Genomic DNA, 27,285 nt, shown 5'->3' with positions numbered 1-27,285 from the left:
GCTGAACCTTGAAGTGTCTGGGGGTGTGAGAGGGCTGTGTTTGGGGGCGATTATGTAGGTCTAGAACCTGTGTGATAGGTGAGAGAGACAACAGGCTGAAATCGTGTGTGACCTCATACAGCAAACACCCCAAAGTCACGGCAGCTGGGAACGTGTTCGTGACAGCCTACATTTGCTTTTACACTTCAAAGTCCAGCCTGCTAACACTTTAGCAAAATCGAAGGAATGTAAATGCCGATATAGGCAGTATTTTGTGTAAAATCGCACTGGGCATGCACAGAAGAGGACTATACGCAAGAGCATCCAATTAATCTTTGAGTGCAAAAGGAGACTTAGGACAGTCTACTATTTCATGGATGGAATGGGAAGGGGAATAGGCATATGCACATAGTCAATGTATAGTGAGGGCATGCCAAGCTTGAGCACACGAAGCAGCATCCAATTCAAGCTTTGGGCACCACTAAGGTATGTGCTTTTCTGTTGTATCACTTGCCACACCTACTCTGTAGCTGTTGCAAGTACTGATAGTAATGATGATCACGTATGCATTGCTAGAACATTTGTTTGCAATCAGGAGAAACTGGAAAAATGTCTTTTATGTACAATAGACATTAATAACATGAAATACATATGTATTTCATTGAAAAAAGGAAAACTTTTTTTTTACAATATTTTCATTAATGACTATGTTGTTAACAGGGACGATAATTGAATTTTAATTTTTTTCTGTGGTTTCTACTAAGAATTTTTATTCCACATATGAATTGAACGTATCCTGCAGTGTATTGTGTTTGTCAGAGTAGAACATACCTAGAGCCATATTCAACAAAAGAAGTTTTTTTCAGACGTTCGTATTCCTGAATTACATGTGTATCTCTGTTAAAATGCTGCTTGTTTTAGCCTAAATTATGTCTTAAATTAATAATGCCAATGAGGGCTTATCGTATCTGTATACATTACATAGGCCACTATTATTCATTTGAATGTTTTTTATTACATTGGTAAGAATGTGCCTAGAAAAGCCTTTACTATATAAAATACATGTGTCCAATTGAAAGTATAGACTGAATTCTTGCTTACATCACTTCTAGGGATGTGTAAAATGTCTTTTTGTGAGGAGAAAAATGCTTGGCAGCCACCATCAAGAAGAGTTTCTGGGAGAGAGACCTCTCTATTTGCAACAAAACAAAGAACATTATGAGGCAGTTGGCAAAAGTGCCAGCTGCCTTTTAAGTAATACCTAATATGATACTTTATCTAAACATTGTGCTTTTTCCATCTCTCTATTGTCTGTCTGTTAAAGGCTGTATTATGTACATTGTAAATATTACACATAAATTAAGTTACAGTTTTTAATTGATTTGATTCAATGTTATTTTATGTAATATTTTTATATTTTTTATTTTTAATACTTATGCTTTCAGGGTACCTACAAACCTATTTATTGTTAACAAGATTGACCATTACCTAATAAAGAAAACAACATTTTAAATTCATGAAATGTGTGTGCCTTAAATGCATTTTAATACTACCATTTGGTTTTAGTGATAAGTACAAACAAAGATCACCTATTGGGCAATGAATTAATAACAGGTTATTTACTGAAAGGAATGACACTGGACATAGACCACCTTTATGTGCATCTTAGTCACATGATCTTGACAGGATGGTGATGGCCTTTTGGCAGATACCTTTTAATTAGAAAATTCCAAGAACAAATGCTTCAGTTCAAAGCAGTAGGACTGAACCAGGACAGACAGTAAGTGCTAAAGGCTATTTCTTGAAATGGGCTACTGGATTTTAAATGAAACCACAACTTTCTTGATCTTGGTAAGTGTCAGTACTAACTTGTATTTTTTTTTTTTTTAAGAGACAGAGTATTTATTATTTATTATTTTAGTAATTAGTGTGTATATGTAGCACATTTCCTATACAAAACATACATAAATATACAAAACATACATAAGCCTGTGTGTTATACCTAATACCAACAACAGATAAATAAAATAATGGTTCTTAACCTGTATTGTCTATAGTGAAAAGGAATCCAAATGCTGTATGACATTTTTTGAGTTTCTTTTTCTGTGCTGAAACTCTGTGTTAGATTAATTGGCCTCTGTTTCAACATTAAGTGGCTGCTACTAAATTAAGATACCCTGACAAACTTCAAATATTTTATAATGCAGATTAAAATGTGCTGGCATTTATTTCTGTCGCTGTGTGAGAATGTTTATATTTACTACTTATAACTACTTGTGCACCAGATTATCAAAGGTATTAAACTTAGGTTGCAAAGAGATTTAAGTACATAGTCATGGTGGTGTATATGATAGACTGCTCTGTCAAACTTCATTAAAAACCTTAATTTTTCCCCTTCTGATACTGCTGAGGTTGTTATTCATAGAGCTATATACATCACTGACTTACGTACTGCATTTCTGCATAATAAGCATAAGTCTTTATTTATTAATGATAGAAAGCTTACTGGGTCTTTAGAACTTGTATATTCATTAATAGACTCTGTTCTCATTATGTGGTATTTCCATGGAAAGTAGTAGTGAATCCTATTTTTATTTTCAGAACTTGATCCTGAGCTGTAGTGGAAAACTGTTTATAATTTATTAGTATATTTGTAGAAACAACAAGTTCTCTGGGAGTAGAGATGGCTGAATCAATTGAGCCAATTATGAAATTTGACCAAACTTCAGAGGTTCACCATTAGTGAATTGATTTTCAGTCCTGATTCAACAAAAATTTTTGAATAAGTAAGGCCAATGAAGAGTCAGGCCAAACACAATAGGGTAAATGTATCAAGCTGTGAGTTTTCCGGCGGGTTTGAAAAAACAGATTCTAGCTATCATTTATTTAGTACATTCTGCAAAATGAAAGATAGAATCTGATTGGTTGCTGTAGGCAAAATCTCCACTTTTCAAACCTGCCGGAAAACTCTCAGCTTGATACATTTACCCCAATGTCTGGGACGTAAAGAAGCCAATCAGAAGGCTTCCACATATGTCCCTCGTCTATAGATATATTACTAAGGGAAAACGTGTAATTTCTTTGAGTTTCTCAGACTAATATTAGTAACCCGGTCCGATGTTCACATGTGTCTCAATTTTTACATTTTCTGGGGCGCTTCCTACTTTGTGATTGGGCATACAACCACCCCCACCGACAAAAATATTCGAAGTTGCAGCAGCTCAGATCTGACTAAGGGTGCATATTTTCCTTTTTAATGGGACAAATTTTTTGCTCCTTCCAGAAGCACTTCTGTGCTTTTATCGACCCATTTTGCCCCATGAAAACATTCTCTCTGATTAACATATAATGGATTATGATGACAAGTTGATTCATTAATATACATAAAATAGGGAGAAAAGAGTTTTAATTATATATTTTGATAATTCCTGCCTTTGGTCAAGCTTTTTCTGCCACCATTCCATGGAACACCATCAATGGGAAGCACTATTGGGCAATTCAAGTATGATGAATTTGCTGGTGCTTCATTATCCTGTTTCTCAAAACATTTATGCATCATTCCCATCAAATTTTTTTTTGGGGGAATAGGAGATAGATTTGGTAACTGCAGAATTTCTTTATTGCATTCATTGCCACATGGTTGTTATTAATATATCTGACACATATATTCTGTGACTTATTTCATTTCTTGCTGTTCTGCTGAGTTGCAATGAAATAATTGTATATCTTATTCTCAAAATTCATTCTCCTTTTTCTTTTTACTCTACACAGGACATTTACACTTTTATTGTTGTAAATGTGATTTAGATTCTTAGGTACTGTGTTCTTCTACTCGAGGAGACAATGATGATTTCCATATTTTGAGTCAGGGCTAATTTTCCAAGCTTTATTCCATGGCAATTTGGATTAAATGCTTTCATGCAACTTGTTTGCAAGTGCTGAAGAACCAACAGTTATGGCACTGGCAGGCATTACATTATCAGTTTAATTTCCCATATTACAAATAAGTGTCCATCACAGCTTAATGATTTGTTGTAGGGGTGAGAATTATGTGTTTCTCAGATGTGGTACATATGGAAGTCCCATTTTATTGACGCTTACCATGTGCTGCCTGGATGGCACAAACAGTCTATAAAATGCTACTCTTTACCTTTTACCTTTTCTTGTGTTCTCTTTATCATCGGCACATGACACAACCTGCATGCACTTTCTAAAAATTGTTTGACTTACTTCCAACATGGTTTAGCCAGTCCATAACTTAATGTGTTTGACTCATTTGCAGAGGCAGATTCGCCATAGAACTTACTGACACTGTTCCTGGTAGGCCGGTGGCCTGGTGTTGCTGATTAATCAATTGTATTTCTTAATTTGTTCCAATTTTCTTAAAATTATTAATTTTCCTTTGGGATTGTGGGTTGAGGGGAGCAACCCAATGTGGGCATTCCAGCAGTGACCATTCAATGACAGAAAGCCTGGCAGCAAATCATATTGAGAGCTTCATACTGATTTGTTGCCACACTGTCTCTCATTGCAGAGGGTGGGCTGCAGAGTTCTTAGTCTAGTGAGACGAGTTAATTCTGGGAAGACTAACAGCGAGATCTCTCTGCAAGAAACTTTTACCCTTATGTATGTGACTCTGTTGTCAGCAACACATGTACCTTACAGGGCTTCATGATGTGGGGGAGCATATACAGGTGAGGGCTGGAGCCATGATATGGGCAGCAGTGATACAGGGGTGTATGATATGGGGCAAATACATTAAAGTTGCAATTATATAAAGTTATTCAATACAGGAGGCAACAATATGAAGGACAATGAATGCAGGTTTGGCATGATATGGGGAGAATCAATAAATGGGTCCATGATGGTAAATCAATACAAGGGGTATGACATGAGAGAGAATGAAAATTGATTGGTAGCATGACATGATGAGGATCCATAAAGGGGAGCCATCATATGATGGTAAATCAAATAGGTGGCACAAGATATGGGTAGAATATGGCACAAAATATATAACAAAGAAAGGGTCGGGCTGCACAATGTCTGACACTCTCTGTTTTGTACAGTGGTCCGTAGTATGCTTTCTGTAGTCAATGGCAGTCACTAGGATGCTCTATGTATCCTCTATTGAACACATAGATGCCTTCTGTATTGTATATTGTCACTAGCATGTTATCTGTACTACATGGAAGTCACAAGGATGCTCTATGTTTTGTATTTTGGTCATGGGTGGTCTCTATATTACATGCCAGTCACCAGGATACTCTCTGTATTGTACATATGTACAAGAATGGTTTCTGTATTGTATGGCGGTCACTAGGATCCCTTCTGTATTGTATGGCGGTCACTTGGATGCTCTCTGCATTGTGTGGTGGTAACTAGGACGCTGTCTGTATTGAGTGGCAGTCACTAGGATGCTCTCTGTATTGTACATATGTCAATAGGATGCTCTCTGTATTGTGTTTCAGTTACTAGTGTGCTCTCTGTATTGTGTGGTGATCAAGAAGATAATTCTCTCCTCTCCTTTGCCTCCAAACTACTTGAGCGATTAGTGTACAAATACCTTTCTCACTTTCTCTCCTATCATTCCATTCTTGACTCTCTGCAATCAGGCTTCCGCCCCCAACATTCCACTGAATGTGCTCTCACAAAAGTGACCAATGATCTACTTACTGCAAAATCTAAGGGTAATTTCTCCATTTTCATTCTCCTGGACCTCGCTGCTGCTTTTGATACTGTTGATCACCCTCTTCTCCTACACACCCTTCATTCCATTGGGCTTTGTGACACAGTTCTTTTCTGTTCACTTTGTAACTTTAAAACCGCTCTTTTGGTGTTTCTTCCTCTGGCACATTCTCCCCTCCATTTTCACTCTATGTTGGGGTCCCACAATGCTCTTTTCTTGGGCCTTTACTTTTTTTACTGTATATCTTCTCTTGGGCAACTAATTCGCTCATTCGGACTCCGTGTCTATACTGACAACACCTAAATCTATATCTCTTTCTCTTACCTCTTCCTTTCTGTACTGTCTCATGTAATCAACTATCTTACAGCTTTCTACACATTGATGTCCCAATGCTACCTAAAACTCAACATGTTCAAAGCAGAACTTTATCTTCCCTCCTCCCAGAGTTACCACCTACCCTCAAATCTCCATCACTATCAATAACACCACAACTTTCTCAATCTCCCAAGTCCACTGCTTTCGCATCATGCTTGACAACCCCTCTGCTTTAGTAATCAAACTCTCTCCCAGTCCTGTTGACTCCTCAGAAACATTGCCAGAATACGCCCTTTTCTTACCCAACATGCTACCAAAACTCCTATCCATTCTCTCATCATCTCCCATTTTAATGTATCTCCACTCAATCCATCGTAAATTCTGTTGCAAGATGGATTTTCCTCTCCCACCGCTCCACCTCTGCTGCACCACTTTGCAAAGCCCTACACTGGCTCCCTGTGTTATCCAGAATCCAATTCAAATTACTTTCCCTTACCTGCAAAGCCCTTAATAACGTACATTTCAGATCATATCAATCTGCTGCCCTCTTAAATCTACCTCTGACCTGTGTCTTATCTCATCTCTTGTAACTACTTCTCACCACCGTCTACAAGATCTCTCTAGTACTGTTACCCACTTATGGAATTGCCTACCATGCCTAATCAGGCTTTCCCACAGCCTTCAAATCTTTACACGTTTTCTAAAACCAATCTCATTTTTAGAGCTTATTGTGGATGATGCTACTTACAGTAAAGCACCCTCACAACTGTCCCAATCTCCACTCTTAGCCATATTTGCTCCTCTTGTTTCAGGTGTGCCCTCTTCCACTCAAAATGTAATCTCTTTCATGAGCAGCACCTTCCATACCCTTTGTTTTTATGTCTGAACTTATTTTATCTATCTTGTATGTCCCTGCTTTCCCAACTGTACAGCGCTGTGGAGCACTGTGGCACCTTACAGATCTATGATAATAATAATCAATAATAATTGTATGGTGGTCACTAGGATGCTCTGTGTTGTATATCAGTAAATAGAATGCTCTCAGTATTGTATGTCAGCCACTAGGATGCCCTATGCATTGTATATCAGTCACTAAGGGCCTGATTCATCAAGTACGCAAACTCATACGCATCTGCTAAACGGGACTTGAGCTATGTAAAACACCACATACGCAGCGCAAACAGAGCAGATACGGCACTCAAAGTCAACTCAATCTCAAACTCCAATGCAAATATAAGGGTTTGTGTCACTTAAAGTATGAAACATGAGTTTGCGTACCTTGATGAATCAGGCCCTAAGATGCTTGAAATGGTTTGAAATGTTCCTGCTCAGCGCAAACAGACAGGGTGTGTCTGTCTTTTTGCACTAAGACAGACACACCCTGTCTGTTTGCGCTGAGGAGGAACATTTCAAACCATTCCTAGTGTGGAATCTATTGACTAGAAGGCACAATTCACACTGGAAGCAGACCTAGATACCAGTGGGATATTAAACAGATAAGCAAATTTATCACTTATTTTTGGTACGAGACTAATTTGGAGTACTCGTTAGCACATCTAAAATTGATGATATTACACTATGTTTGGCGCTTCTCTTTTTTTTTTCTTTTGTCTTTTTTTTCTCTTTTGTTTATTTAATCCTACAGTACTATTTACATATCTGAATAGGCAAACAAATCACAGTACAATTATTTTATCTGTTTTGCTGTTATTTGCTAAATTTTTATCTGAATTTAGGTGAATTGGTGCAAAGAGAAAGTGTATGATGCTAAACAATAGTGAGGCATTGACAGCTACCCACATTATTCATAGATTTCAAATAGGTTCAATTATTTAAAGTGCAAACTTATCATACACATCTTAACTCCTATATTTTCAGTAAAATTGCAACAAAATAGTTAAAAAGCATACATGTTCACTCTTTCTGTTATTAATACAAATATACAATACTAGTGCACATTGCAAGATTGGTTACAGGCATATTATATTTATGTTAATTCAAAATAATAGTTATTACTCGCTAAAAAACTAAATTGTTTGGCAATTACAAGAATAAATAAATGCTGTTAATCCTAATATATAATCAGTTGTATATTTTAGTTAGTAAAAGGTTTATTTCTCACTATCATTGTCACCTTGTGGAATGCTCTACAATTAGTGTAGTGATTAGTGATTAGAATAGAGATGTTCACTGACCCCCGTGTTTTGGTTTTGGATCTGGATTAACTTTGTGTTTTGGTTTTTGTTTTGGCAAAACCGCCCTCGCATGTTTTGGGTTTTGGATCCTGATTTTTGTCTAAAATCCCCATTTATTTATTTTTGCTAAAATCCCATAATTTGGCTATTTTTTTTTATCCCTACATTAATATTAACCTCAATAACATTAATTTCCAATCATTTCCAGTCAATTTTTGTCAAGTGACAAGAACACTGCTACCCCTCCTGTTTCTGTATGAGCAATGGCACTCAACAATGTCACTGGTGACTGGAGAGTGACAAGAACACTGCTACCCCTTTTTCTGTGTGAGCAATGGCACTGGATCTCCTGGGGAGGGAGGTACTTATAGAATCCAAAACCTGCGAGATCAGACAAGGCAACAACGACGTTTTGCCTCGATTCAGAACCGAGGATGCGAGAAAGTAACAAGCCAGCTCGCGAGCCTACTTGTATCCCCTAAGTTCGGGTGGGCTCGGTTTTCAGAAAACTGAGTCTGAGCATCTCTAGATTAGAGGGTCTTTCTTTACCTCTTTGTACTGTAGTGAGTCAATTACATTTTAAATTACATTTACTATCTAATAAATGTATCCTCTAGTTGTTCTACTACTGAACATAACGTTCTATTGTACCGATTGTTTTTTCGGTCTCAAATAAAGGAAGTTACTTATTACTGCCAATGACATAACAAGGGTTCTACAATCAGTAAAAGTCAAAAGAATATATGGTAATATATAATAATAATAATAATAATAATAATAATAATAATGGAAAGCAAAAACAAATATACATTTTTTTTATCATAGTAATTCTAAGGTGCCAATTCAATTTGGCTGCGCTATTGTAGGAATAATGTAGCCTGTGCACTATTACCGTTACTATGGTAAAAGTGTGCAGTATTACCATTAGTACGGTAATTTTAATGCTGATTATTTCTCTCAGCCCTCGGGGCCACAAGCAAACATCCAGGTTAAGATTACTGTATTAACAGTAATACAATTAACGTTATTTCTAGACTAACATGGCCAAATTGAATCGGTCCCAAAGTATCCAAAATAAAAAAAATTGATAACTGTAAATAATGAATTAATAAATGTTTTATTAAAATATATTTGTTTGAAATATAATTCAATGGTTGTTTTTTTTAACGTAATGCCATGACGTAGAATACAGAGGGAACAGATTGCTTTTATACAAATGCCCTTTGTTGGGTGTTCCTCCAATATAGTATGGCCTTCTAATGGTCTGTATTGTCACTGCTAGCTTTTTTGCACAGATTATTCATTATCTTGACAGCAATACCGGTCGATTTTGGGTGGCGCAGAGATGTGACATGCTCAAACTTCCATTCTGAGGCAAACTGCCTAAATTGCCCACATGTAATTTAAGGTCCATTTTCTGAAACCACTCGATCAGGCTGGCATGATCCACAAATTGTGCATTGCAATGCTTGATTGTAGCCTCTGCATACATGTCTGGGAGTAGCTCTACTTCCCAAGAATCAGAGTAGTGGTCAACTATCAATAGTAATTCCTTGTCTGCATAGGTGACTAAATCCACGCAATCAATATGTCATGGACGTGTCAGAATATCATGTGACATCATGGTTTCTTTTTGTTGTACATGCGCGTATGCATTATATGTTTAACAGTTGCTGACACAGTCTTTGATCTCACATTGCATGTTGGGAGAGTCCAATGTTTACTTGAATAACTCTGTATAGTGACTAGTGTGTCAAAAATCATACGTTAACACAGGTTTGACAGTGACCAAATGTTTTTTTCTGCATTGCATTGTCATGTTTTGGAAGCCAGTGCCAGATTACCTCCCTATCCAGGAGACACACACCTCTGAAAGATGACCAGATATGTCACAAACCCGATAAAACGCTGCACTGATGTAACGCTCCGGTTCCACAGATAGTACCTGTCTCGTTACCTGCAGTCCATTCATCTGGAATTTGCCATGTCCCAGCATCAGACATTCTCCAGTTCATTCATTCAGCTATATTCAAATCTGTGCAGGTGCAAGCCTATTGCACTTCAGGACCTCCTCCCTCTTTTTCATTGGCTAAGCACTTCTGGAGCACTATTTAAACCTCCTGGATTCACCTGTCTGATGCCTGTTCTTCAAGCTCACTTCCTGCAGCCTGTGGTTCTAGTTCCTTGTCTCCTTGTGGTTTGCCTGTGTTCCAGTCTGCTCTCAGTTTGTGGTCTGTGCTAAACCATCGCTGTTCCAGTACCTCTCTTACCATCTCCAGTGTACTTCATTGTGACAGCTCCGGTTCTCTCATCGCTACCACTCAGAGCCGCTACTACATCTGTGACTCATCAGCTGTTACCACGGGTTACCTCCGCTCCTCCAGCCTGCTCTCAGTCTCTGGTCGTGTTGAACTATCGCTGCTCAAGTACCTCTATTACCATCTCCAGTGTACTTCATCGTGACAGCTTCCATTTTCACATCGCTACCACTCAGAGTCGCTAATACATCTGTGACTCATCAGCTGTTACTACGAGTTACCTCCACAACTCCAGTCAGCCTTCAGCCTCTGGCTGTGTTGAACTATTGCTGCTCCAGTACTTTCATTACCATCTCCAGAGTACTTCATAGTGACAGCCTCTGTCCTCTCGTTGTATACCACAGAGCACCTATTCTCCTAGTGACTCATTGGCTGCTGACCATCAGCCTATATTATTGTTGTGCCTGTATTTATACCACTCATCTGTGGACTCCATCGTCTCCATCCACTTCACCTTCAGTGAGTGTTCTGCTGTACACTCACTCACGGAACCGCGACCTGCAGACTTGGTGCAGCTAAGACCATACCTCCTTGCGGGGGATCCTGGTGAAAACCACCTGTCTGTTAGACTCCGCTCCCGTGGGTGGGCTTAGCCATGTTCAGCAGAGCCCAGGGATCAATTTCTTGTAAGCCAACTGTGACAACTGACTTCACATCTGTGAGTTTTGGCATCTCAAGACCACTCTGATCATTTCTGGGTCAAATTTCCACCCCATCTATCAGCTCCCATGACTCTAAGCTTCTTTAGAGAATTTTCTACAGTTGCCTCACATGCTATCTTTCCTCATACAACCTATTGAACCCACTTAAATCAGGCTTTCATCCCAACACTCACAGAGACTGCACTGACTAAGGTTGTCAATGATTTCTTCACTGCTAAATCTAAAGTCCATTGCATGCTTCTAATTCTCCTGGATCTGTCTGCTGCATTTGATACTGTTGACCACTCTCTTCTCATACAAATGCTCCAATCCCTAGGTCTTCGGGACACTCTCCTATCTTGGTTCTCATCCTATCTAATCGTTCTTTAAGCATCAATTTCACTGGATCCAACTCCTCTTTGCTTCCTTTATCACTTGGAGTACCACAAAGCTTAGTTCTAGGCCCTCTGCTCTTCACTCTCTATACCACTTCTCTTGGAAAACAAATAAACTACATATTTCACTATCATGTCTATGTAGATTATACCCAAATTTATCTATCCCCTCTGGATCTCTCACCATCTCTGTTGGCTCGCTTTCCTGACTGTCTTTCTGCGCTCCTGAGTGAGTACCACTCACTGACAGAAACAAGGGATACACTAAATATTCTCCAGAAACATGACACATATCTAGAATATGCTCATATCTCACACAAGACACTGCAAAAACTTTAATTCATGCACTCATCATTTCCTGCATTGACTACTGCAATTGCATTCCCGAATCAGACTCTCACCTCCACAATCTATTTTCCATGCAGCAGTTGATTTTCCTTGCAAACCACTCTATCACTGCTGATCCTCTCTGTCAGTTGCTATATGGGTTGCCTCTTTTTTTATTTTTTATTTTACCAAATCCAATATAAAATACTAACATAAAAGATCATCAACAAAACTGCACCAACTTACATCTCTTCACTTGTCTCAAAGTATCTCCTAACTCAACAAATCCGTTCTTCACAAGATCTGTCTCTTTCATTCACACTCATTACCTTCTCACATTCCCAGTTACAGGACTTTTCACTTGCTGCATCCCCTTTGTGAAATTTCCTCCCTCACACAACAACACTTTCCTCTGGTTTAAATCACACTTGCCAACTCTCCCGAATGTCCGGGTGACTCCTGAAATTCAGGTAGGTCTCCCGGACTCCCGGGAGAGCAGGCAAATATCCCGCAAATGGCATCTTGCTGTCAAAATAAAGCGATTTGCGGTGAATGGTGTCATTTTTGGCCCCGCCCCCCCTGCGACAAAATGCCATTTTTGTCACAGGGCCGGGCCAAAATGACACGATTCACTGCGTCCCGCCCCTCCCACCCTCCAACCACGCCCCCCTGCCTGGGATCTCCCGGAAAGATGTTTAAAAAGGTTGGCAAGTATGGTTTAAATGTTCTCTGAAATGCCACCTCTTCAGACTGGCCTGTGTTCTTTCTATACTCAGTGAACAACCCAACCACTGACCAACATTGACTGGATCATAAAGATCACTTTCTTGCTTTGCAATCTGGCTGGACCAATAAGCAATATGTAGCACTTAACCTCATGTGTCAAACCCCTATACGCTTATAGATTATAAGCTTGTGAGCAGGGCCCTCAGTGCCTGTCTGTAATACCCAATCTATTTTCTATTACTGTGTTGTTCCCAATTGAAAAGCACTTCAGAATATTCTGGTGCTATATAAATAAATGGTAATAATAATTAATTTAACTTTCTAATCTTCGGAGGACATCATATGTCCTCTTTCAGCTTAAATTGCAGTTTATTCACTCTGAGGGGTATATTTACTAAACTGTGGGTTTGAATATGTGGAGATGTTGCCTATGGCAACCAATCATATTCCAGTTGTCATTTTGTAGAGAGCACTATTTAAATGAAAGCTAGGATCTGATCTTGTTATAGGCAACATCTCCACTTTTTCAAAACTGCAGTTTAGTAAATATAGTCTTAGTTTCACTTGATTGCAATAACCCATCAATGGCAGAAACTTGTGGTCATGGTCATCCTCTGCTTCTTTGTCTATCTTGCAACAGGCAACCACAAGAATATCATCCTCTATTGGCACAATACTACTGAGCCCATTCAAGATCTCATGTTGCTTTCACTTATTAACCTAGGGTGCAAGGGAAACTCAAAACGGAAATTAAAGCCTTTTCCAGGCCCAGGTGATCTAAAAGGTGATATAGTTGCTTCCGTCATCCAGTTTGGATTGCAAGAATACATCCCCTGCATCAACCAATGTGAAAGCAAGTGCTTTTGGCAGCTTTCATAAGACAACCCCCGATGTTGGCATTATTAAGTGAGATAGTGCAGTTTAGGAATTTCAGGGCAATGCATATGCTAAGCTGTCAGTTGGTTCAGTCACAAGTGCATTATGGCTGTCTGTTTAATGCTTCAAGTAGAGCCTTCAATCTTGGATTGAGGGTTATTGGCATATTGTATTTCCCACACTGAAAGGATGGCTATGTGGGTCGACTTCGAAATGTACTTCTTCTGGGACAAACTAAACTGGCCCCTTGAATACATCATCATAGGTATCACTGCTCTTCTGTCAGTGGGCCGGGCAAATGATGTTCCTCTTGTTAGTCGCGGCGGCCGCGACTCCTTCTCGTCCCTGGTAACTGTCCCAGCCGTCGCTATGACTATCGGGACGTCACTTCCGGTCCCGACGTCCCGGTTGCCTAGGCAACAACCGGGACGCCTGCACTCACCTGTCGCACCGCCCGGCCAGCTGTCAGATAGCCGGGTGCGTGCGCACAGAGTTAGTAAAAACACAACCAATAGTGGCTGATTTAGGGGGCCCTTGTGACCTGTTTCTGGCTGTATGCCAGTGATTCATTATGCAGCCGCTGGGCTGATTATTACTGCTGGGTGCCTTTTGGTCTCATTGGCCTCCACAGGAGTAACACTATCAATTAGGTTACTCCTGTGGAGGTTTCTTGGGCATTGTTCTGATTGGTCCCTTGTACTATTTAAGGCAGTGAGGACTGAGCCTCACTGCCGGTTATAGCGTCCTGCTTTCAGTTCTGCTGCCTGCTACCTTGTTCCTCTGTTGGTGTTTCTACCTCTGATTGATTACCTGTGTATGACCCTTGCCTGTTCCTGGACTCTGAACCTGTGCTTCTGACCCTGATCTATTGCCTGGACTCTTACGCTGCTATTTTGTCTGTGACCTCTGACCTCAGCTTGTTTACTGGTTTCGCTGTCTGCTGCCGGCCCTCGACCCTTGCTTGGATGCACTCTGCTGTTTGCTCCTACACACTATCGCTGGGTTCTCCCCAGTCAGTGCACGTCTCACGACCCTTTGTTTGTCTGTGGCCAAGTCTGTCCCCACTACTAGGGGCTCCAGTGAACACCAGACTTTCAGAGCAGACTCCGGGTTTTGTCGCACTGGCTGGAGGGGTTCCTAACACCTCTTAGGTAGCTCAGCCAGAATGGTGAATTAGTTCAGACCCAGGTGCTCACATGTGGAGCCTGACAGTAATGGTTTTTAATGTGATTCCACAATCTCAAAGATAAGCATGAGTGTATGCCCATGAGCTACACATTCTGTTCAGAACCGTCCCAATGATTTCATTTATTCTTTAGAATACAGCTTCAGTTTGGTATCACTAGGCTGTAACAGGGTTCTAGGTGCTAGCTTCATCTTGTCTCTCAGACTCATCACATCACAATGTACACCCAGCAGGATGTACAACTGGCAGGATTGCCTCTTATTATACAACTTGAGATGTACAAATTACTTTTGGCCTCCTGCTGATCTTATAGTATCAATGCATGTTTAGTAAATTACCAAGGAACTGGGTAAGTCTGCTTCAGCTGGAGTTGTCACTTAACAGTGTGTACTGTCCCTGCTAAATTCGTTCACTTGCTTGACAAGCACCCTTTAGCAAAATGATTTGTAATCCTACAAAATCTACATGTTTTTCCAAATGCTGGGCACTAATCTTTCTCTTGTGTATGCATTTTGCCACGGTTTATGCATTTTGTGTATTTGGCTGCTGGTGAGCTTTTGTGTAGATTCTTATACAGTTGTCTGTTGACCAAGTCACCAGTGATGCGCTGTTATCCTTTGCTCTGCTTATTTAGCCAGTGAGTTCTGCTGTGAAACACATTTCAATAGCTGCTGTTAAGGCTAAGTTCCATTCTCTTAAGAGACTCTGGCATGTGCTCTCCTTATTTACATCTATTACTAATTTGTAGAGATGCTCACTGACCCCCGTGTTTTGGTTTTGGTTTTGGATCTGGATTACCGTTGTGTTTTGGTTTTGGTTTTGTTTGGTTTTGTTTTGCAAATTTGTTTAAAAATCAATGTTTTTGGGCATAAAATAACCAAATTTAGTGCTCCACCTGTTTCTTGGATAAGTAAGGTAATTCTAAAGCTAATAAATTAGGAAGAAAACAGTTTAATCCCTGGTAGGCCGTCCTTAATTCTGCACACAAACCTGATTGTCTTCCTCTTCATCTTAGCCTATTGGCAATGCAGCCATCGTCTTTGGTTGTATATTACACCCTACACTTATAGTTAAATATATAAAGAAATAAACAAAGCCAGTTTGGTTTCTGTCTCTCTAGGCCCCCCCCCTCCACTTGTAGAAAATGCTGAAAAATTCAGCCGTTATAGACTGTACAATATAAATTAAAATAGACAAAGGCAGTTTGGTTTCAGTCTCTATAGACCCCCCCGCCCTCCACTTGTAGTTGAATAGAAAAAAGCATCCTGCATAGACTGAACAATATACAAATATATGGACCAAGGTAGTTTGGTGGCTGTCTATGACCCCCCCGCTCTCCACTTGTAGTTGAATAGAAAAAAAAGCAGCCTGCATAGACTGAACAATATACAAAATAAATGGACCAAGGTAGTTTGGTGGCTGTCTATGACCCCCCCCCCCCACCCTCCACTTGTAGTTGAATAGAAAAAAAGCAGCCTGCATAGACTATAGAATTAGAATATAAAAAGAAATGGACAAAGGCAGTTTGGTATCTGTCTGCATCAGACCCCCCCTCCACTAGGAGTAAAATAGAAAACTATTCAGCCGTTATAGACTCTAGAACAGTGATGGGCAAACTACGGCCCGCGGGCCAGATCCGGCCCACTTAGAGGTTCTATCCGGCCCGCCAATATTTTAAAAAATTTCATTAAAATATGCATAAAATTATTAGGGCCGACCCTGTGTGTCAGAACCTTCATTTTTATGCCTTCCCAGCTATTTCCTCCATTACACTTCATCCTCCTTCCTAAAAGGACACTTCGTATGTCAATCACTCAAACACCTGCCCGCCCCCTAATGGCTGAAAGTCATGTGAGAAGAGATGGGCTGGGCCATATACCAAGGCGGATTTCGATTGGCTGTTGTGTTGTCAGTTAGTGGCTCACCAGAAAGACGGATCTGCAACAACGTGCTGAAATAAGTGCTGTGTTTGTACGATCGCTGCACTTATAGAGGTAACACTGCTATATAACACCCTCCCATCCCATTCAAAAAATTTGTATTATATATTTCGATATTTGAGTTTTTTAATAAATTGTATTGACCTGCCTAAAGTTTTTCTTTTTTATTTGGCCCGCTTCTGAAAAAGTTTGCCCATCACTGGTCTAGAATATAAGCAGAAATTGAGAAATGAAATTTGGTATCTGTCTGCATCATAATCATCAACATCATCAACATCATCATTAGTGCCCTCGTCGCCTACACAAATCTCCTCCTCATCCTCTTCTAATTCCAAAGTGGCATCCTCAATTGGTGTATCACCGGCTACACTCGGGCTGCTAAGGCACACATCAGCAGAACTGCTGAAAGGACCCTTCTTTATGGGTACACTGTCACTAACAGAATGCTCACGATTAGAAATACCACTGGTGGATGGACTCTCCACAGGGATTGGTATCATTTACGATTCAGAGCATACATTATCCTCTAATGCCTTACTGTTTTCTTGCAGCTTGGCTTTGAAGCGTAACAGTAGTTGTGCACCACTTTTAGACTCCAAATTACTTGGTCTTGCTTGGTCACGAGTGACTGTACAAGAAGAAGGGTCAGTAACCTTTTTTTATTCTGCCACTAATAGAGAAAGGCGAAGGCCTCATTTTTCTTTGCCACTGCGTGTGTAGAATGGCATGTTGGCAATTTTTTTTTTTTATCGGCAGTTAACTTTTCCTCAGTTACACTTCTTTTTCACTTCAACACAGTAAATTATTTTTTGGTGTGTGTTTTTTTTCCCTGATTTAAGAAGACTTTGTACTTTTACATCGCCTTTCCTAGTTGACGTACTGGGAACACTACCATCAGGACTGGTGACAGAACCTGGTTGCTGATTCTGCTCATATGTGGACTGCTTTGAATCCTTTTTAATGAGCCCAAAGCACTTGTAGTGCAAACAAATGTTAGAAATACTGCTGACAAATATCACTTTTGACAGCCAGAAAAATTACTGTAAAACACTGGAGAATATGGGACCAGTGCAGTAACTAGACATTTTAGTGCCCTGGGCGAGATAGGGCACCGGCACCCCCCATCTAAGTGGGAGTGACATTTGTCAAGTGGGTGTGGCCAACCTAATGTGGGGGTGTGGCTAGCGTTCCACTGCGGAAGTTAAAGCCTGTACATACAGAGCCAGGAAGCGGGTGGCTGCACCGGCCTAGTTATGGCTCTGAACATGTTATACAAGGATGGCAGCAGTGTCTAACTATTGCCCCTGATGAAAGTAAAGGGAACTGAAATGATCGTTGGGTCGGAAATGTTTTGTAATGTATGTCTTTCACCCACTATCTGCCTATGTGATTTATTTAACCCACATTGATGATCCCCAGTGTCCTCACAATACGCAGTTCTGCACCAGCAACATACACACCCAATTTACTTGTGGCACACATCACAGACACTTATGTCTACTACCTTAGAAAGAAACATGGTCCCAAGGAAATTAATAATATGAAATTACAAAAGTTATTTCTAGTTTTTAGCATAAACAAAAAGTAATTGTCTGTTAACTTAAAGATACAATTGGGACAATTTACATCAAGCTGGTACACAGTGTCTCCTTTTGTGCTAAGCGTGCCTTTTTATTTTTTACATGCACTTCTACAATGAGCTCAGACTTGCCTGAAGCTTAGTTGGGCTGAAGGTGTTTCAGACTCTTTACAAGTTTTAGTAATATGTGTTCCAAGCTGTCTATGTGGTATATGGAAAGTTCAGCTTAAGACAACCTCAGGACCAACCAACACGCTCATAAGATTGTACAGTCAGTTCCCCTGTCTTCTCGTTTTTTAAATATACTCATGCTCGTTTAGTGTTGTGCATTGTGTATTTGTGTTTTGCACTACACCAGGAACAAAAAACATGTGGAATGTAACTTATGCCTATAGACTGTACCTGCTCATTTTCCAGACAATTTCTTTGTAACCCTCAAAGCCAACATCTTGGGGTATAAAACCTGTCACACAGCAATGATATCCTGGCTCTGCTGAACTGCCACTGCCTATTGTAAATGACACTCGTTATTCGGCATTTCACATATAGCTGGCGATATAGCCAGCTATATCGCCAGCTTCACACACACACACACAAAAAACTCATTACCGGCATTAGATGCAGTCGTTCCACCCAAAACAGGAAATTCGGCATTTGGAACGCACATGCGTTCCAAATGCAGACCTTCCTGTTTTGGGTGCTTCTAATGCCGGTAATGAGTTTTTTTGTGTGTGTGTGAAGCTGGCGACATAGCTGGCTATATCGCCAGCTATATGTGGTTGTCATTGAGCCAGGGTGCATAGGCAGGTAGTGGGCGGCTGCTGCTCCCCCTTGGGCTTGCGCCCCGGGCGATGGCACCACCCGCACCGGCCTAGTTACGGCTCTGCATGGGACACCCCAAAAGCACTTGTAGTGCAAAATATTTTTTTTAGATACTGCTGACAAATATGACTTTTGACAGCCAGAAACATTAGTGTTTCACACGGGAATATGGGACACCCCAAAAGCATTTGTAGTGCAAAATATTTTTTTAAGATACTGCTGACAAATATGACTTTTGACAGCCAGAAAAATTACTGTAAAACACTGGGGAATATGGGACACCCCAAAAGCACTTGTAGTGCAAAATATTTTTTTAAGATACTGTTGACAAATATGACTTTTGACAGCCAGAAAAATTACTGTAAAACACTGGGGAATATGGGACACCCCAAAAGCACTTGTAGTGCAAAATATTTTTTTTAGATACTGCTGACAAATATGACTTTTGACAGCCAGAAAAATTACTGTAAAACACTGGGGAATATGGGACACCCCAAAAGCACTTGTAGTGCAAAATATTTTTTTTTAGATACTGCTGACAAATATGACTTTTGACAGCCAGAAAAATTACTGTAAAACACTGGGGAATATGGGACACCCCAAAAGCACTTGTAGTGCTAAATATTTGTTTTGATACTGCTGACAAATATGACTTTTGACAGCCATAAAAATTACTGCAAAACAATGGTGAATAAGGGACACCCCAAAAGCACTTGGAGTGCCAGAAGTGTAAAAAAAAACCCTCCTCTATCCTCCTCTTACTGCTGTAACAATTGGTATTAATATTAGAATTGTATAGAATAGAAACAATAATGTGTCCAATTATTGGTCTGTCCCTGCGTTGATATAGCCTGTGACCTAACCCTGCTCTCTCCCTCTGTCAAATGGCGATGGATTGTGTGAAGATACCGGGTGTATCTGGCCCAATGCTACCCACTTCACGCTGGCTGGCCACCCACGGGTGCCTTCCTATGCCAGGGAAGTCTACCCAGTACCTTCTAGGATTCGTATGGTCACTCAGGCAAAATGCAGTTATAAACATACAACAGTATATTTATTGTCATACAAACAACACTAGAATCTTATGTACACACAGTAAATAAATGCCAGGCAGGTTTACCACATTATCTGTCCCTTACACCAATAACTTAAGGAGATATAGTCACCTGCTGTCCAGACTTCACGACCCATGGATCCCTCTCAGCTGCATATATATAGACTAGTCAGAAAACGATAATTCAAAACTAGATGCACCTTCATGAATGAAATCCCAGCATGAACACCCTTCCCCCCTGGAGTTGTTCCTTATATCACATATCTAATTTCCACAGTCTTTCCCCTCCCTGGGCAAACCCCTGGGTCTATTCTCCTTAACCATTGGTCAGTGCTGGACTAGGGGGGGGTTGGACAGGGGAGTGAAGATGAGCTGTCCTTCCAGAGAACCTCCCCTGTTAGATGGTCTGGACTAGCCTGGTGAGAACAATGGACACTAATTAGTTTTTCTACTCCAGCATATGGCAACCTGATCCCTACCCACAATCCCCCTGGCTTCACTTTAAAAACAATGAATAGCAACCTTACTGCAAGTCATCAATATACAATACACAATATACATATGTACACTGAACTACAATGTCCCCTTAGCCACATGTTATTGGACAATGCAGTTGTTGTCTGGTGAGCTAGGGAACAAAGCATGGGCTATAAAAAGTACTATAATCCACATTATGTGAGAAATGAGACACCGAATGCTCACAGGGTTATCCCACTCATTTCGTCACAGATTGCTGTGGAGGCTGGTATTTTTGCTTTTCAAATCTCGCGAGAACCGAGATCAGAAATACGAATACGTCACAATGACGTTTTGCCTCGATTTCGATTCTGAATGGGCGGGAGAGTACCGAGCATGCTCGGCTCGGTACTTGGATAGGCGAAATTCGGATGGATTCGGATCTCGGGGAACTGAGCCCGTCCATCTTTACTAATTTGTCTCGTATAACTTTTAAGGTACCATTCTCATATGTTGCTGTCTTTTCTCTCTCAGTCGGATAACAAAGTGGTTGGTGGGTTCGCCTTCCTCTTGTTTTCATAGATCACATTTTGTGCAGGTTTGAAGTATGTCTCTACTGAATGTAAGATTTCTTGGTTCAGGTTGTGCTTATAAACCTGACGAAACTCACTGCCCATCATCCTCTAAACGTGGCTCCATGCACCTCATTTGGCTTGTCATCAAGGCCTGTGGCTAAAGCAAAATCTTCAAACTCAGCCCTGAAGTTCTCCCAGTTACTATTCAAATTGCCACTTAGCTGCATCCCATCTGGGAAAGGAATTCTGTTAGTAGTTGCTACAATTTGCTCCTTCTTGAAAATGGCTTAAAACTTGGACTAATTGGGACAGTGGCTGTAATTTCACTTTGACTAATATCCATCCAATCCTTGTCTTTTTCTTGCTGCTACAGAGCTTACCACAATCTGGAAAGTTGTGTATATAAGCGGCAACATTTATGGGCTAGATAACCTCTAACAGCATGTTTCAGATGCATGACAGACACAGAATGCTAGTTAACAGAAGCCAAGTTAAGAAGAACAATGCTAACAACGTCAAAGTCAAAAATACAGGCAAAACATAAGAACAATAACATTACAATATTGTTGAATATTCAACAATATTGTTGAATCACTCTGCATGTCTCTACACTGGCTGCCTGTTTTCTACCGAATCCAATATAATTTTTTTTTTACTAACCTACAAGGCCATCAACAAAGCTGCACCAACATACATCTCCTCTCTTGTCTCAAAAAAATCTCCCAACTTGGCAACTCCGTACTACACAAGATCTGCGTCTCTCATCCACCCTCATTACATCCTCCCATTCCCGGTTACAGGACTTTTTTCGGGCTGCACCCACTCTATGGAATTCTCTCCCTCGCACAGTAAGACTCTCCTCTGATCTACAAACTTTCAAGCGTTCTCTGAAAACCTACCTCTTCAGACAAGCTTATAATATTCCTCAGCCACCCTCTTAACCTCACTACCTTTACCCTGTTACCGCCTGTTACACAATTTCACACAAGACAACTACCCCTTGACCAACATTTTTGTGTGACGGGATCATTTAGCTTATGAGTCACTTTTACCTTTGCAGTCTGGCTGGGCCAAAATGCAAAATGTAGACTTAACCTCATATGTCAATCTCCCATTGTCCCATAGATTGTAAGCTTGCGAGCAGGGCCTTATCACCTCTTTGTCTGTTTTACCCAGTTTGTTTATTAGTTTATTATGTTTGTCCCCAATTGTAAAGCGCTACGGAATATGTTGGCGCTATATAAATAAATGATGATGATGATGATTACACCACAAGGTGGCGCTAAACATAAGGCTGACACCTCTAACAAAAATAGCATTGATAGTACCTGTAGCTTTTCCTCGCTACATGTCTCAATAAAATGTCCAATCCAGAATGTTAAAGTCTTTTGTAAGGTCCAGTGAAAGTAAGATAGCAGTTTAGAATATACGTTTAGCCTCATGACTGAAGTCAAGTATCTCACAAATGTCTTCTGTAACCTTTTTGGAGGTTATACTCTATTTACAAAATGGATGATAATATTTTATAACACATAAAAGTTGAAAGCTGTTGAAAGATGACCGCACATTATGAAAAAGTGTGAAATGTCAAATTCCAACTACCTTAACAAGCATGCCCAATAATGATCCGATCATTTTCAACCGGATTATTATTGGGCTTGTTAAGTGGCTACACATGCTATAATTTAAGGTCAATTGCTCAATTTTCAAATGCTGCAATGTGTGACTAGCTTAAGTTCTTTTTGCTTTAAGCTTAGTGTGTTTAATATCTAAAGTTTTATGGTATTGTAATTTTACATTAAATATTTTCTCTTGCAGTTAATATGGCTGGCATTAAATGCATATTTATTCATCGACACCTTTATCTGGTATGAAAAGGCAGATTCCTACCATTATACTCGAGTCATTTTGGGTGTATGTATAAAACATTTTACATATATATTTTAACAGAAAATGTATGATGTTTTCTTTTAATTATACTGTACATACTGGGCCTGATTCATTAAGGAACGTAAATGTTGATATGTGCCGTGTTTTGCGCAAAATAGCACTGAGCATGCACAGAAATGGACTATATGCCAGTGAGCGCAAGAGCATTCAATTCATCTGCGAGTGCAAAGGACACTTACGACAGTCTATGATTTCATGGGCTCTAATGGGGAGGGGAATGGGATTATGCACATATCAGGATCTGCCTGCAAGTCCTTTGCATTGCATGCTGCAGTGCCTGGCAGCTCCTGCCTTTTGGACTTTATTATTTGTTATATATATTGTGGCAGTACCTCTATTCATCAGAGGTGCTGCTATTGTGCCTTCTTGTTGTACTAGGGGTTAACCTCCTCATTAATTATCCCTTGCATCTGGGTGTGTCCCTACTTATACCTTTCACTCCCAGCATACATTGCTGGTTATTGTTGTTACTTTTCCATGCTTCTGTGCTTCTGGTTTACCTGCTGCCTGGGATCTCTTCATATCATCCGCTAACCTGCATCAGCCGTGTACTTTCATATTACTTTATGCATTTTCCTGCTATGCTCATTACTACACCATCTGGTTTGTACTTCCCAGCAATAAACTTCATGGGGTAAATGTATTATGGTCCGATTTGTAAAGGCAAATTTGCCTTTACAAGCCAGCGCCGCTTTAAATTTTAGCTGTAAATTCGCTGATTTCCGGCGAGTTGAAAAAATCAGACCATAATACATTTACCCCCATGTGTTTCACCATATTCCTGGCTCTCTAGCTGTATTTCTGCATAGAAGCGTAACAGCACATAGTCAATGTACAGTAAAGGCGTGCCAAGGTTGAACACATGCAGCAGCATCCTATTCAAGCTTTAGGCATCTCTAAGATTTTTAATTGTATCACTTGCAGCAACTGCAGGTCAGGTGTAAGTGCCGACTGATAGTGTTGACGGTCACGTGTGCATATGTTTGCAATTAAGAGGAACTGTAAAAATGTGTTTTATGTGCAGTAGACATTAATAACATTGTGATAAATGTATTTAATAAAAAAACAAAGAAAAAACATTTTTTAATGACTATAGGCCTGATTCATTAAGGATCTTAAATGAAGAGAAATCTTATTTCAGTCTCCTGGACAAAACCATGTTACAATGCAAGGGGTGCAAACTAGTTTTCTGTTTTGCACATAAGTTAAATACTTACTGGTTTTTGTGTGCTACATGAAAAAACAGTCAGTATTTAACTTATGTGCAAAACAGAAAACTAGTTTGCACCCCTTGCATTGTAACATGGTTTTGTCCAGGATACTGAAATAAGATACTTCTTCATTTAAGATCCTTAATGAATCAGGCCTTATATTATTATATTGAATATTTTTGTTTTCTGTGCATTCTGCTGGGACTTGTATTCCACATACGTATTGGACGTATCCTGCAGTGTTTAGTGTCTGTCAGAGCAAAATGTGCCTAGCCCGTATTCAGAAAGACGTTTCTTCAGATCAGCTTGTAGTTGAATATGGACGTGCCCGAATTAGGTGCGTTTTTAAAAAACCCCCAAAAAAAACCCGTTTATTTTGAGTGCCTAAACGAATAAGGCCCACTATGTTACTCGGTTACGAATGCAAGACATAAATATTTCTATTTCTGTATGGCTTGAGGTATGTTTTAATATGATATCTTGGGCCAATTCTAATATGCCCAGCCTTCCCTGCTGGTGTCAGGTGTCGTCTCTGCACTGCCTCTAGTGTTAGAGACGGCTGCCAGACTATCCCCGGACACCAGGTCCCGTTGCCTAGCAACGGGACGCTTCCGGCTCCACTTAGGGTCCCTTGCTGCGCCCATGCGCAGTGAGGCTTCGCAGCCCATTGCTAGGCAATGGGATGCCCCACCTGTTGGTGGTCAGCGTCTCTGATCACCGACTTCCCGGGGGCCAATGAGGCACATTTAGGCTCTATTTACTGCTGCCTCTGGCACCACTAGGGTGTCAGAGTATTGGTTCTTACCATATCCAGCATCCTGTTGTCTCAGTGTTAGTTCCAGTTGCGAGCGGGCTATTCCCCTCTGACCTTCCTTTGGATTCTGCTTTTGTACCTCGCTCCCTGTTCTGGTTCCTGACTCCTGGCTTGCCTTGTACTTCGCTGCCCCTTTGGTTCCAACCCGGCCTGTTTGACTACGCTCTGTTTACCCCATTACTACGCTGATGGCTGACCTGGAGAACCGCGACCTACGCACCTTCTTGCAGCTAAGTCCAGACTCCCTTGCGTGGGTCTCTCCTTGCTCAGCAGCGCAGATGCCAGCTAGTAGCAAACTCAGCTTGTGAAAGCCTGACAGTATACTCTGGCAAAGAAGATGAGTGGCCAGGATGAACCCTCCGCTCGAGATCTCTTACTCCATCTTTCTCAACGAGTGGACCAGCAAGAGTCTAAACAGACCCAGATCTTTCTCAACGAGTGGACCAGCAAGAGTCTACTACAGTGCCTCCAGAGAGTCGTATCTCGCTTAGATACCCTTCAAGGTTCTTTGCCTGCAAGTCCAGCAGCTGTGGCAGTCACAGTCTCTACTTCAGCCCCTGCTTCCACGGTCAGTACTTCTGCTTCCAGGGGTCTGCGCATCCCTTCATATGAGACCCCAAGAGATACCGAGGATTTCTTAATCAATGCGCCATCCAGTTCGAGCTGACTCCTGAAAATTTCGGTTCTGAACATATAGAGGTGGCATACATCATTTCCCTACTCGCAGGCCAAGCTCTAGCCTGGGCCTCCCCTCTCTGGGAAAGGAATGATTTTATGTTACAGAACTCTTCCCTCTTTATCGAGAATTTTCGGAAGGTTTTCGACAAGCCGGGCCGAGTCTCTTCTGCAGCCTCTGGTTTACTAGCTCTTCAGCAAGGCTCCTTGACCGCAAGTCAATATGCGGTACAATTCGGGACCTTAGCCTCCGAGCTTTGCTGGAATAATGAGGCTTTAGTAGCCACCTTTTGGCAGGGGCTTAATGAACTCATCAAAGATGACCTGGCCTCCCATGACCTTTCAGATAGCCTGGACAATTTAATCTCCCTGTGCATTAAGGTGGATATTCGTCACAGCGAACGTTCCCAGGAGAAGGAACACTCTTGTCACCCCTTTCCTCTGTCTCTTGCCTTGCTTCCACTCCTCAGCTTAGCTTTCTGGAAGCCTATACAGAATTCCTGGATGTCTTCAGCAAAGCAGCCACTGAGTCCTTGCCGCCTCATCGATCCTTGGATTGTCCCATCGATCTTATTCCCGGTAAGAGGATATCTAGGGGCAAAGTGTTTCCTCTTTCCTTACCAGAGATACAATTCTGAAAACCTTAAACGCAGGTTTATCTGAAAATCTAATTCTCCTGCTGGGGCTGGTTTCTTTTTTGTCAAGAAGAAAGGCGGATCTCTCTGACTTGTATTGATTATCGTAAACTGAACGCCATTACTGTTAAGAACCGCTATCCCCTTCCTCTTATAATGGAACTTTTTGATCATATCTGTGGTGCCCAGCTTTTTACTAAATTAGACCTCAGGGGAGCCTACAATTTGATTTGGATTCGCCAGGGCAACGAATGGAAGACCACCTTCAATAAGGGATGGGCACTATGAGTACCTTGTCATGCCGTTTGGACTCTGCAACACCCCAGCGGTCTTCCAGGAATTTATGAATTAAATTTTTTGTGACTTTTTATATTCATCAGTGGTTTACCTCGACGACATCTTGGTCTTTTCTCAAGGTCTTCCCTCACATCGTAAGCATGTCAAGACAGTCCTTTCCCGCCTCCGAGAAAACCACTTGTATTATAAATTAGAATAATGTTTGTTTGAGCAATCTCAAGTACCTTTCCTCAGATACTTAATTTCCAGTTTGAGATTGCAGATGGATCCCAAGAAAGTGAGGGCTATTCTTGATTGGCCTCAACCCTCCGGCCTTAAAGCCACTCAACGTTTCATCGGTTCATGCAATTATCGACAGTTAATTAAGAGCTTTTCCTCTTTAATCACACCAATTACTTCTCTCACCCGCAAGGGATATGCTAAAGACTGGCCTCAAGAAGCCATTACCGCCTTCATAACCTTGAAGGAAGCCTTTCGAGATGCCCCTATTTTGAGACAACTGGATCAGCTTCAACCATTTTCTCTTGAAGTAGAAGCTTCCTCTCTGGGTGTGGGGGCCATCCTTTCTCAGAAGAATTCCACTGGTACCTTCACTCCCTGCGGATTTCTCTCCAAGAAATTCTCTCCTTGCAA

At 40.8% G+C, this 27,285-nt stretch overlaps 1 protein-coding gene across 1 annotated transcript in view; it reads left to right on the top strand.

Annotated features, from left to right (window-relative positions):
- Positions 1 to 27,285, top strand: part of NOX3 (NADPH oxidase 3) — a 151,383-nt gene that overhangs the window by 31,875 nt on the left and 92,223 nt on the right. Inside the window, exon 2 of the mRNA XM_075200411.1 lies at positions 22,889 to 22,984. Within this exon, the coding sequence (XP_075056512.1) occupies positions 22,889 to 22,984 (96 nt within the window). The remainder of the gene's footprint in view (positions 1 to 22,888; positions 22,985 to 27,285) is intronic.

Source organism: Mixophyes fleayi, chromosome 3 (genome assembly GCF_038048845.1).
Source record: "Mixophyes fleayi isolate aMixFle1 chromosome 3, aMixFle1.hap1, whole genome shotgun sequence".
NCBI lineage: Eukaryota > Metazoa > Chordata > Amphibia > Anura > Limnodynastidae > Mixophyes > Mixophyes fleayi.
The sequence above is the reverse complement of the archived record's forward strand: the minus strand, read 5'-3'. Positions and strand labels throughout refer to the sequence as shown.